General features: G+C 46.5%; 1 protein-coding gene across 1 annotated transcript in view; it reads left to right on the top strand.

The window, feature by feature from the left end:
* LOC135549478 (CUB and sushi domain-containing protein 1-like) overlaps positions 1 to 15,000 on the top strand; it is a 1,027,892-nt gene that overhangs the window by 941,827 nt on the left and 71,065 nt on the right. Inside the window, 2 exon segments of the mRNA XM_064979475.1 lie at positions 10,841 to 11,029; positions 13,873 to 14,046. Of these exon segments, the coding sequence (XP_064835547.1) occupies positions 10,841 to 11,029; positions 13,873 to 14,046 (363 nt within the window).

Here is a 15,000-nt window from a genome sequence, read left to right as displayed (position 1 = left end):
AGCCTTCTAATGAACCCACGGTTTGTTTCCTGTAGTTCAGCTGGCTGGATGGGTGGATGGATGAGTGGGTGGATGGATGGTGGATGGACGGATAAGTGGATGGATTGATGGATGAGTGGATGGATTGATGGATGGATGAGTGTATGGATTGGATGATGGGATGGATGAGGGGATTCATGGATGGAAGGATGAGTGGAAGGATGGATGAGTGTATGGATTGAATGATGGGATGGATGAGGGGATTAATGGATGGATGGATGAGTGGGTGGATGGATGAGTGGATGGGTGGGTGGGTAAATGGGTGGATGGTTTGATATTTCGATTGATGAGTGGATGGATGAAGGAATCTGTGGGTGGTTTGGGGAAGAATGGGTGGGTGGTTATTTTGAGGGAAGAATGGGTGTGTGGTTTGGGGAAGAATGGGTGGGTGGTTATTTTGGGGGAAGAATGGGTGAGTGGTTTGGGGGAAGAATGTGTGGGTGGTTTGGGGAAGAATGTGTGGGTGGTTTGGGGAAGAATGGGTGGGTAGAGGAAGTGATAGTAACACAGAAATACAATTTGAACACAGATGCACTTGCTACTGTCGTGTCTTTGGCTATGCCGGATGAAGTGATATGACATGCTATTCTATAAAATCCTTTCTCTGTAATTAATATTACCTGAATGAGCTAATCATGTAAATGTAATTAACTCGAGAGTCGGGGCACCACAAAATAATGTTTATAGAGCTGTTATCTTCCGAATAAACTCTTAAATACCTAGTAATATTTTACATCAATAGCAGCCAATATTAATCGTCAACTTATTTCAGTCTCAATTCAATTCAATTCAATTCAAGGGCTTTATTGGCATGGGAAACGTGTTAACATTGCCAAAGCAAGTAAGGTAGATAATATATAAAGTGAAATAACAATAAAAATAAACAATAAAATGAACAGTAGATATCACACATACAGAAGTTTCAAAACAATAAAGACATTACAAATGTCATATTATATATATATATATATATATATATATATATATATATATATATATATATATATATATATATATATATATACAGTGTTTTAACAATGTACAAATGGTAAAGGACACAAGATAAAATAAATAAGCATAGATATGGGTTGTATTTACAATGGTGCGTGTTCTTCACTGGTTGCCCTTTTCTCGTGGCAACAGGTCACAAATCTTGCTGCTCTGATGGCACACTGTGGAATTTCACCCAGTAGATATGGGAGTTTATCAAAATTGGATTTGTTTTCGAATTCTTTGTGGGTCTGTGTAATCTGAGGGAAATATGTCTCTCTAATATGGTCATACATTGGGCAGGAGGTTAGGAAGTGCAGCTCAGTTTCCACCTCATTTTGTGGGCAGTGAGCACATAGCCTGTCTTCTCTTGAGAGCCATGTCTGCCTACGGTGGCCTTTCTCAATAGCAAGGCTATGCTCGCTGAGTCTGTACATAGTCAAAGCTTTCCTTAATTTTGGGTCAGTCACAGTGGTCAGGTATTCTGCCGCTGTGTACTCACTGTGTAGGGCCAAATAACATTCTAGTTTGCTCTGTTTTTTTGTTAATTCTTTCCAATGTGTCAAGTAATTATCTTTTTGTTTTCTCATGATTTGTTTGGGTCTAATTGTGCTGCTGTCCTGGGGCTCTGTAGGGTGAGTTTGGGTGAGTAGGGTGAGTTTGTGTTTGTGAACAGAGCCGCAGGACCAGTTTGCTTAGGGGACTTGCTTAGGGGACTCTTCTCCAGGTTAATCTCTCTGTAGGTGATGGCTTTGTTGTGGAAGGTTTGGGAATCGCTTCCTTTTAGGTGGTTATAGAATTTAACGGCTCTTTTCTGGATTTTGATAATTAGTGGGTATCGGCCTAATTCTGCTCTGCATGCATTATTTGGTGTTCTACGTTGTACACGGAGGATATTTTTGCAGAATTCTGCGTGCAGAGTCTCAATTTGGTGTTTGTCCCATTTTGTGAAGTCTTGGTTGGTGAGCGGACCCCAGACCTCACAACCATAAAGGGCAATGGGCTCTCTGACTGATTCAAGTATTTTTAGCCAAATCCTAATTTGTATGTTGAAATTTCTGTTCCTTTTGATGGCATAGAACGCCCTTCTTGCCTTGTCTCTCAGATCGTTCACAGCTTTGTGGAAGTTACCTGTGGCGCTGATGTTTAGGCCAAGGTATGTATAGTTTTTTGTGTGCTCTAGGGCAACAGTGTCTAGATGGAATTTGTATTTGTGGTCCTGGTGACTGGACCTTTTTTGGAACACCATTATTTTGGTCTTACTGAGATTTACTGTCAGGGCCCAGGTCTGACAGAATCTGTGCATAAGATCTAGGTGCTGCTGTAGGCCCTCCTTGGTTGGTGACAGAAGCACCAGATCATCAGCAAACAGCAGACATTTGACTTCAGATTCTAGTAGGGTGAGGCCGGGTGCTGCTGACTTTTCTAGTCCCAGCGCCAATTCGTTGATATATATGTTGAAGAGGGTGGGGCTTAAGCTGCATCCCTGTCTAACTCCCACAACCCTGTGTGAAGAAATTTGTGTGTTTTTTGCCAATTTTAACCGCACACTTGTTGTTTGTGTACATGGATTTTATGATGTCGTATGTTTTACCCCCAACACCACTTTCTATCAGTTTGTATAGCAGACCCTCATGCCAAATTGAGTCAAAGGCTTTTTTGAAATCAACAAAGCATGAGAAGACTTTGGCTTTGTTTTGGTTTGTTTGGTTTGTTTGGTTGTCAATTGGTTGTCAATTAGGGTGTGCAGGGTGAATACATGGTCTGTTGTACGGTAATTTGGTAAAAAGCCAATTTGACATTTGCTCAGTACATTGTTTTCATTGAGGAAATGTACGAGTCTGCTGTTAATGATAATGCAGAGGATTTTCCCAAGGTTACAGTTGACGCATATTCCACGGTAGTTATTGGGGTCAAATTTGTCTCCATTTTTGTGGATTGGGGTGTTCAGTCCTTGGTTCCAAATATTGGGGAAGATGCCAGAGCTAAGGATGATGTTGAAGAGGTTTAGTGTAGCCAATTGGAATTTGTTGTCTGTATATTTGATCATTTCATTGAGGATACCATCAACACCACAGGCCTTTTTGGGTTGGAGGGTTTTTATTTTGTCCTGTAACTCATTCAATGTTATTGGAGAATCCAGTGTGTCTGGTAGTCTTTAATAGTTGATTCTAAGATCTGTATTTGATCATGTATATGTTTTTGCTCTTTATTCTTTGTTATAGAGCCAAAAAGATTGGAGAAGTGGTTTACCCATACATCTCCATTTTGGATAGATATGTTGTTGTTGTTTGTTTAGTGTTTCAAATTTTCCCAGAAGTGGTTAGAGTCTATGGATTCTTCAATTACATTAAGCTGATTTCTGACATGCTGTTCCTTCTTTTTCCGTAGTGTATTTGTGTATTGTTTTAGTGATTCACCATAGTGAAGGCGAAGACTCAGGTTTTCCGGGTCTCTATGTTTTTGGTTGGACAGGTTTCTCAATTTCTTTCTTAGATTTTTGCATTCTTCATCAAACCATTTGTCATTGTTGTTAATTTTCTTCGGTTTTCTATTTGAGATTTTTAGATTTGATAGGGAAGCTTGTCATGTCTTATTATATCTGTTCCTGTCCTTTCTCTTCACTCTGTCTCTCTCTGCTGGTCTTATTAGGTTACCTTCTCTTTCTCTCCTTCTCCAGCTGTTCCTCATCTCCCCTAACTAGCTCATTCACCCTTTCCCCACCTGTTCCCTTTTTTCCCTCTGATTAGGTCTCTATTTCTCTCTCTGTTCCTGCTACTTTCGGTGTCAGATTCTCGTTTGTGTTTCTCATGCCAGAAGCAAGCTATCGTCTCGTTTGCTTCCACCTAGTCCTATCCTGTCGGAGTCTGCCTGGCAGGTGCATCCTGCACTCTACTAACTATCTTTTGTTCCATTGACAACGTCGGAAGAGGATCTATGCCATTCCTGTTTTTTCATTAAAAGAACTCTGTTTCTGTTAAAACCGCTTTTGGGTCTTCACTCAAGTACATAACAGAAGAATCTGACCAAGAATGGACCCAGCGGCTCCGGACCCTTTTCACTCCGCCGTCGAGATCCAGGGAGCGATGCTAGGCAGACACGAGGAGGTCTCCGACCTCACAAGACAGGTTCACCAACTCCACCTCGATCCACCGCCCACTTCCAGGGTTTCCGAGTCTCCGGAGCCCAGGATCAATAACCCGCTGTGTTACTCTGGGGAGCCCACTGAGTGCCGCTCATTCCTCACTCAGTGTGATGTGGTGTTCTCTCTCCAGCCCAACACTTACTCCAGGAGCACAGCCCGCATCGCCTACGTCATTTCTCTCCTTACCGGACGGGCGCGTGAGTGGGGCACGGCAATCTGGGAGGCGAGGGCTGAGTGTATTAACCAGTATCAGGACTTTAAGGAGGAGATGATACGGGTTTTTGACCGTTCTGTTTTTGGGGAGGAGGCTTCCAGGGCCCTGTCTTCCCTATGTCAGGGGAATCGATCCATAACGGATTATTCTATTGAGTTTCGCACTCTCGCTGCCTCTAGTGACTGGAACGAGCCGGCTTTGCTCGCTCGTTTTCTGGAGGGTCTCCTCGCCGAGGTTAAGGATGAGATTCTCTCCCGGGAGGTTCCTTCCAGTCTGGACTCCTTAATAGCTCTCGCTATTCGCATAGAGCGACGGTTTGATCTTCGTCACCAAGCTCGTGGAAAGGAGTTCGCGTTCTCCGTTGCCCCCTCTCCGCATCACTGCCACCTGCCGCATCACTGCCACCCTCCTCCGCCGGCTCGGATGCTGAGCCTATGCAGCTGGGGGGTATCCGCATCTCGGCCAAGGAGAAGGAACGGAGAATCACCAACCGCCTCTGTCTCTACTGCGGCTCCGCTGGTCATTTTGTCACCTCATGCCCAGTAAAAGCCAGAGCTCATCAGTAAGAGGAGGGCTACTGGTGAGCGCAACTACTCAGGTCTCTCCTTCAAGATCCTGCACTAGCTTTCCGGTCCATCTCCGCTGGCCCGGTTCATCTGCTTCCTGCAGTGCCTTGATAGACTCTGGGGCGGAGGGCTGTTTTATGGACGAGACCTGGGCTCGGGAACATGACATTCCTCTCAGACAGTTAAGGGATCCCACGGCCTTGTTCGCTTTAGATGGTAGTTCTCTCCCCAAGATTCAGCGTGAGACGCTGCCATTAACCCTCACTGTCTCTGGTAATCATAGCGAAACCATTTCTTTTTTAATTTTTCGTTCACCTTTTACACCTGTTGTTTTGGGTCATCCCTGGCTAGTGCGCCATAACCCTTCTATTAATTGGTCTAGTAATACTATCCTATCCTGGAATGTTTCTTGTCATGTGACCTGTTTAATGTCTGCTATCCCTCCTGTTTCCTCTGTCTCTTCTTCACAGGAGGAGCCTGGTGATTTGACAGGGGTGCCGGAGGAGTATCACGATCTGCGCACGGTGTTCAGTCGTTCCAAGGCCACTTCTCTCCCTCCACACCGGTCGTATGACTGTAGTATTGATCTCCTTCCGGGAACTACTCCCCCGGGGTAGATTATACTCTCTGTCGGCTCCCGAACGTAAGGCTCTCGAGGATTATTTGTCTGTATCGCTCGACGCCGGTACCATAGTCTCCTCCTCCTCTCCCGCCGGAGCGGGGTTTTTTTTTGTTCAGAAGAAGGACGGGTCCCTGCGCCCATGCGTGGATTATCGAGGGCTGAATGACATAACAGTTAAGAATCGTTATCCGCTTCCTCTTATGTCTTCAGCCTTCGAGATCCTGCAGGGAGCCAGGTTTTTCACCAAATTGGACCTTCGTAACGCCTACCATCTCGTGCGCATCAGGGAGGGGACGAGTGGAAGACGGCGTTTAACACTCCGTTAGGGCACTTTGAATACCGGGTTCTTCCTTTCGGCCTCGTTAACGCTCCAGCTGTCTTTCAGGCACTAGTTAACGACGTCCTGAGAGACATGCTGAACATTTTTGTTTTCGTTTACATGGACGATATCCTGATTTTTTTCACCGTCTCTCCCGATTCATGTTCAGCACGTGCGACGCGTCCTCCAGCGCCTTTTGGAGAACTGTCTTTATGTGAAGGCTGAGAAGTGTACTTTTCATGCCTCCTCTGTCCCTTTTCTCGGTTCCGTTATTTCCGCTGAGGGCATTAAGATGGATCCCGCTAAGGTCCAGGCTGTCATTGATTGGCCCGTTCCTAAGTCACGCGTCGAGCTGCAGCGCTTTCTTGGCTTCGCGAATTTCTATCGTCGTTTCATCCGTAATTTCGGTCAGGTGGCAGCTCCCCTCACAGCCCTTACTTCTGTTAAGACGTGCTTTAAGTGGTCCGTTTCCGCCCAGGGAGCTTTTGATCTTCTCAAGAATCGTTTTACATCCGCACCTATTCTTGTTACACCTGACATCTCTAGACAGTTTGTTGTTGAGGTTGACGCGTCAGAGGTGGGCGTGGGAGCCATCCTTTCTCAGCGCTCCCTCTCTGACGGCAAGGTCCATCCTTGCGCGTTTTTCTCTCATCGCTTATCGCCGTCAGAACGTAATTATGATGTTGGTAATCGCGAACTGCTCGCCATCCGCTTAGCCCTAGGCGAATGGCGACAGTGGTTGGAGGGGGCGACCGTTCCTTTTGTCGTTTGGACTGACCATAGGAACCTTGAGTACATCCGTTCAGCCAAATGACTTAATGCGCGTCAGGCTCGTTGGGCTCTGTTTTTCGCTCGTTTCGAGTTTGTTATTTCTTATCGTCCGGGCTCAAAAACACCAAGCCTGATGCTTTATCTCGTCTCTTCAGTTCTTCTGAGGTCTCCACCGACCCCGAGGGGATTCTCCCTGAGGGGCGTGTTGTCGGGTTGACTGTCTGGGGAATTGAGAGGCAGGTAAAGCAAGCACTCGCTCACACTCCGTCGCCGCGAGCTTGTCCTAGGAACATTCTGTTCGTTCCCGTTCCTACTCGTCCGGCCGTTCTTCAGTGGGCCCACTCTGCCAAGTTAGCCGGCCACCCCGGCGTTCGGGGTACGCTCGCTTCCATTCGCCAGCGTTTCTGGTGGCCCACTCGGGAACGTGACGCGCGTCGATTTGTCGCTGCTTGTTCGGTCTGCGCGCAGACTAAATCTGGGAACTCTCCTCCTGCCGGCCGTCTCAGACCGCTTCCCATTCCCTCTCGACCGTGGTCTCACATCGCTTTAGATTTTATCACCGGACTGCCTTCATCAGCGGGGAAGACAGTTATTCTTACGGTTGTCGATAGATTCTCTAAGGCGGCTCATTTCATTCCTCTCGCTAAGCTCCCTTCTGCTAAGGAGACGGCTCAGATCATTATCGAGAATGTTTTCCGAATTCATGGCCTTCCGTCAGACGTCGTTTCAGACAGAGGCCCGCAGTTCACGTCTCAATTTTGGAGGGAGTTTTGCCGTTTGATTGGGGCTTCCGTCAGTCTCTCGTCCGGCTTTCATCCCCAGTCTAACGGTCAAGCCGAACGGGCCAATCAGACTGTTGGTCGCATCTTACGCAGTCTTTCTTTTCGTAACCCTGCGTCTTGGTCAGAACAGCTCCCCTGGGCAGAGTACGCCCACAACTCGCTTCCTTCGTCTGCTACCGGTCTATCTCCTTTTCAGAGTAGCCTCGGGTACCAGCCTCCGCTGTTCTCATCTCAGCTCGCCGAGTCCTGCGTCCCCTCCGCTCAGGCTTTTGTCCAGCGTTGCGAGCGCACCTGGAAGGGGGTCAGGTCGGCACTTTGCCGTAATAGGGCGCAGACTGTTAGGGCCGCTAATAAGCGTAGGACCAAGAGTCCTAGATATTGTTGCGGTCAGAGAGTATGGCTCTCCACTCAGAACCTTCCCCTTAAGACAGCTTCTCGCAAGTTGATCCCGCGGTTCATTGGTCCGTCCCGTATTTCTCAAGTCATTAATCCTGTCGCAGTGCGACTTCTTCTCCCGCGCAATCTTCGTCGCGTTCACCCGGTCTTCCATGTCGCCCGTTCTTCGCGCCCCCGCTCGTCCCTCCCCCCCCCCCATCCTTGTCGAGGGCGCACCTATCTACAGGGTTCGTAAGATTTTGGACATGCGTCCTCGGGGCCGTGGTCATCAGTACCTAGTGGATTGGGAGGGGTACGGTCCTGAGGAGAGGAGTTGGGTTCCCTCTCGGGACGTGCTGGACCGTTCGCTGATCGATGATTTCCTCCGTTGCCGCCAGGTTTCCTCCTCGAGTGCGCCAGGAGGCGCTCGGTGAGTGGGGGGGGGGGTACTGTCATGTCTTATTATGTCTGTTCCTGTCCTTTCTCTTCACTCTGTCTCTCTCTGCTGGTCTTATTAGGTTACCTTCTCTGTCTCTCATTCTTCAGCTGTTCTACATCTCCCCTAACTAGCTCATTCACTCTTTCACACCTGTTCTCTCTTCCCCCTCTGATTAGGTCTCTATTTCTCTCTCTGTTCCTGCTACTTTCGGTGTCAGATTCTCGTTTGTGTTTCTCATGCCAGAAGCAAGCTATCGTCTCGTTTGCTTCCACCTAGTCCTATCCTGTCGGAGTCTGCCTGGCAGGTGCATCCTGCACTCTACTAACTATCTTTTGTTCCATTGACAACGTCGGAAGAGGATCTATGCCATTCCTGTTTTTTCATTAAAAGAACTCTGTTTCTGTTAAAACCGCTTTTGGGTCTTCACTCAAGTACATAACAAAGCTAGGAGGGCAAATATACTGTTAAGATTTTCTACTGCCAAGTTTACACCTTCACTATTACAGTGGAACGTTTTACCCAGGAAATTGTATAAAGGGGATTGAATTTGTTGTTGCCTAATTGTTTTTTGGTAGGTTTCCAAATTGCATTCCTTCCATCTATAGCATTTCTTAATGTTACTCAGTTCCTTTGGCTTTGATGCCTCATGATTGAGTATTGCTCTGTTTAAGTAGACTGTGATTTTGCTGTGGTCTGATATGGGTGTCAGTGGGCTGACTGTGAACGCTCTGAGAGACTCTGGGTTGAGGTCAGTGATAAAGTAGTCTACAGTACTACTGCCAAGAGATGAGCTATAGGTGTACCTACCATAGGAGTCCCCTCGAAGCCTACCATTGACTATGTACATACCCAGCGTGCGACAGAGCTGCAGGAGTTGTGACCCGTTTTTGTTGGTTATGTTGTCATAGTTGTGCCTAGAGGGGCATACGGGGGAGGGAATGCTGTCACCTCCAGGCAGGTGTTTGTCCCCCTGTGTGCTGAGGGTGTCAGGTTCTTGTCCGGTTCTGGCATTTAAGTCGCCACAGACTAGTACATGTCCCTGGGCCTGGAAATGATTGATTTCCCCCTCCAGGATGGAGAAGCTGTCTTCATTAAAATATGGGGATTCTAGTGGGGGGATATAGGTAGCACACAGGAGGACATTTTTCTCTGTTAGGATAATTTCCTTTTGAATTTCTCATCTGAACATCGTATATTTTTTGGGTATCTTCACGAACCCTGGTTAACAAGTTGAATCAGCAATACAAAATTGGGTTAAATTATTTATTTACTAAATACCTACCTAATCACACAGAATTACATATTCACCGAATGAAGCATACCTTGATTACAAATTATGTCATAAAGTAGTCCCTAGCGGACGGAACACGTATGACAGCTGGTTACACAAAGAAAAGGGGATTGGGTTTGAGTGAAAGAGCGGGAAGACTGAGGAACAAAGGGAGAAGCGATGTCTCTATCGGGCCGTAGGCAACTACTCTATCGTAAATACAGAATCTTATGCATTCTAAATTATCGCCCATTTGGAAAAGGAAAATGCAATAAATATTTAATAAGAGCTGCGCTTCAATAGGTTGGTGGTAGATGGAAGGCCGTGAGTCCTTTGTCCTTTGAAGAGTGTCTCTGGTGGTGAACGGGAAACATTGTAGTGTCGTCGTTGGGTGGTAGACGGGATACTTTGTCTGTCCTCTCCTAGCCCACGTTTACAGCGGCCGCTGCTAACTCAACGGCTAGGAGATATCACTTCTGTAGCGAATAAGAGTTCAAAGTCCATACCATTCGCAACCAAAGCTCACGCTGATGTTGGCTTCGTTCTGTAGTTATTATCTGAATCCTTCTGACATCGGACCGTTGTCCACACATCCTTGGAACAGAAGGTTACATTTTCGTCAAGGGCTTATATAGTGGAAGAAGAAGGGTGTGTTTCATAGTTTTATAACCCATGTCCCTTCACAGGGGCGGGCCACTGATTGAGCAGAGCTCTAACCTTATGAAAACACAAATCTCTCATTTGGAAGCTAAAATTACATTTAATCTTTTCACCAATAATTTTATATTTAAACATTTGAATTGCACAACAATTCCATGTGAATCTGATAACTATAATGTGTAGACAATCCCAGATACAGTTTATGTCGTCCTGTCATCAGTCATAATGTCTCAGATGACAACCGAACTGACATCGTATTCATTAAGTACCACCGCATATTTTCAACTGGTTCTATTACCGAAATATGGTTCCTTTCCTTCCACTTGTTTGATGTTCCCAGCCTCTCTGTTTAACAAAGGCTATTCAAGAGTCCCTCTGTAGAGTCAAGAGAGAGAGGGAAGAGAGAAAGGTATTTATGTGGGGGGGGTCATAAACCTTACCCACAGGCCAACGTCATGACACTACATAACAGTATGTTACACCATATTCAATGTTCGAGATATGGAAATGTGTCTGCATGTGTACAGTATGTACTCTATGTTCAAGTGTGTGTGTGTGTGTGTGCTCCTGCTTGTAAACACACACATCAGCTCTTCTTAATGCGCTAATAATTTGGCCCCTTTCCCTCTTCCTCCCTGTGTCCTCTAGTTGTGAACTGCACAGAGCCAGGTCATGTGGAGGACAGCGTCAGACAGGTGATGTCTGAAGGCCCTGGTCGTTACAGCTTCCAGACCGCCGTGTCCTACCGCTGTAACCCTGGTTACTACCTACTGGGAACCAGCAGTCTGTCCTGCCAGGGAGACGGCACCTGGGATAGAACACTGCCCAAGTGTCTGTGTGAGTACCGGACACACACATCATAGTACCAGATACACACACCATAGTACCAGATACACACACCATAGTACGAGATACACACACCATAGTACCAGATACACACACCATAGTACCAGATACACAAACCTTGGGATGTTAACACACACACACCATGGGATGTTAACACACACACACACACACACCATGGGATACTAACACACACACACAGACCAAGGGATATTAACACACACACACACCATGGGATATTAACACACACACACACACATCATGGGATATTAACACACACACACACACCACGGGATATTAACACACACACACACACCATGGGATATTAACACACACACACACACACCATGGGATATTAACACACACACACACACACACATCATGGGATATTAACACACAAACACACACACACACCATGGGATGTTAACACACACACACACACACCATGGGATATTAACACACACACACACACACACACACATCATGGGATATTGACACACACACACACCATGGCATATTAACACACACACCATTAACACACACACACACACACACAACATGGGATATTAACACACACACACACACACCATTAACACACACACATCATGGGATATTAACACACACACACCATGTGATATTAACACACACACACACACACCATGGGATATTAACACACACACACACACACACACCATTAACACACACACACATCATGGGATATTAACACACACACACCATGTGATATTAACACACACTCACACACATCATGGGATATTAACACACACACACATCATGGGATATTAACACACACACACACACACACCATTAACACACACACATCATGGGATATTAACACACACACACCATGTGATATTAACACACACACACACACACACCATGGGATATTAACACACACACACACCATGGGATATTAACACACACACACACCATGGGATATTAACACACACACACACACATCATGGGATATTAACACACACACACACCATGTGATGTTAACACACACACACACACCATGGGATATTAACACACACACACACACACCATGGGATATTAACACACACACACACCATGGGATATTAACACACACACACATCATGTGATATTAACACACACACACACACACCATGGGATGTTAACACACACACACACCATGGGATATTAACACACACACACACACCATTAACACACACACATCATGGGATATTAACACACACACACCATGTGATATTAACACACACACACACACACCATGTGATGTTAACACACACACACACCATGGGATATTAACACACACACACACACACCATGGGATGTTAACACACACACACACCATGGGATATTAACACACACACACACACACACAACATGGGATATTGACACACACGCACACCATGGGATATTAACCCACACACACACACACCATGGGATATTAACACACACACACACACACACACACACACACAACATGGGATATTGACACACACACACACCATGGCATATTAACACACACACCATTAACACACACACCATTAACACACACACACACACACAACATGGGATATTAACACACACACACACACATCATGGGATATTAACACACACACACACCATTAACACACACACATCATGGGATATTAACACACACACACACCATTAACACACACACATCATGGGATATTAACACACACACACCATGTGATGTTAACACACACACACATCATGGGATATTAACACACACACACCATGTGATGTTAACACACACACACATCATGGGATATTAACACACACACACACCATGTGATACTAACACACACACACACACACATCATGGGATATTAACACACACACACACACCATGGGATATTAACACACACACACATCATGTGATATAAACACACACACAAACACACACAACATGGGATATTAACACACACACACCATGTGATATTAACACACACACACACAACATGGGATATTAACACACACACACACCATGTGATATTAACACACACACACACACCATTAACACACACACACATCATGGGATATTAACACACACACACCATGTGATGTTAACACACACACACACACATCATGGGATATTAACACACACACACACCATGTGATACTAACACACACACACACACACACACACACCATGTGATATTAACACACACACACACACACCATGGGATATTAACACACACACACACCATGTGATATTAACACACACACACACCATGTGATATTAACACACACACACCATGTGATATTAACACACACACACACACCATGGGATATTAACACACACACACACCATGTGATATTAACACACACACACACGCACCATGGGATATTAACACACACACACCTTGTGATATTAACACACACACACACCATGTGATGTTAACACACACACACACACCATGGGATATTAACACACACACACACACCATGTGATATCAACACACACACACACCATGTGATATTAACACACACCATGGGATGTTAACACACACACACACACATCATGTGATATTAACACACACACCATGTGATATTAACACACACACACCATGTGATATTAACACACACACCATGGCTTGTTCAGGAAGTACAGGCCAACCAGGTATATTCACTAGCCTTGTTCAGGAAGTACAGGCCAACCAGGTATATTCACTAGCCTTGTTCAGGAAGTACAGGCTAGTACTGTAGCTTTATCTCCAGTAAAATTAAACATGTAAAATTGGTCAGGTTCTTTCTATGTTCTCTCCTGATTTGTCCATTTCTCTCTCTTCTCTCCTGTGATTGGTTAGTGGTGTTGTGCGACCGTCCCAGCATGCCCCCGTACGCCCAGATCTCCGGTGACCGTAGGACGGTGGGTTCGGTGATTCGGTTCAGCTGTATTGGACAGAGGACGGTGATCGGTAACACGACACGCACGTGTCAGCTGGGTGGACAGTGGAGCGGCTCGTTACCACACTGCTCTGGTACGGAACACACACACACCACACTGCTCTGGTACGGACCACACACACACAACACAACACACCACACCACACACCACACCACACACACCACACCACACCACACACACCACACCACACACCACCACACACACCACACCACACCACACACACCACACCACACCACACCACACACACACACCAAAACCACACCACACCACACACCACACACACACACCACACCAGACCACACCACAACACACCACACCACACCACACACACACACACACCACACCACACCACACCCCACCACACACCACACACACCACACACACACCACACCACACCACACCACGCACCACACCACACCACACCACACACCACACACACACCACACCAGACCACACCACAACACACCACACCACACCACACCACACACACACCACACCACACCACACACCACACACACACACCACCACACACACCACACCACACCACACACCACACCACAACACACACCACACACACCACACCACACCCCACCACACACCACACACACACCACACCACACCACACACACACACACACCACACCACACCACACCACACACCACATACACACACACCACACCAGACAACACCACAACACACCACACCACACCACACCAAACACACACCACACCACACACACACCACACACCACACCACACACACCACACCACACCACACCACACACACACCACACCACACACACCCACCACACCACACCACACACACCACACACACACACACACACACACACCACACCACACCCCACCACACACCACACACACACCACACCACACCACACACACACACCACACCACACCACACACCACATACACACACACCACACCAGACCAAACACACACCACACCACACACACACCACACACCACACCACACACACCACACCACACACACCACACCACACCACACCA

Source organism: Oncorhynchus masou, chromosome 12, assembly GCF_036934945.1.
Source record: "Oncorhynchus masou masou isolate Uvic2021 chromosome 12, UVic_Omas_1.1, whole genome shotgun sequence".
NCBI lineage: Eukaryota > Metazoa > Chordata > Actinopteri > Salmoniformes > Salmonidae > Oncorhynchus > Oncorhynchus masou.
Note: the sequence above shows the minus strand (reverse complement) of the source record. Positions and strands in the feature narration are given on the sequence as shown.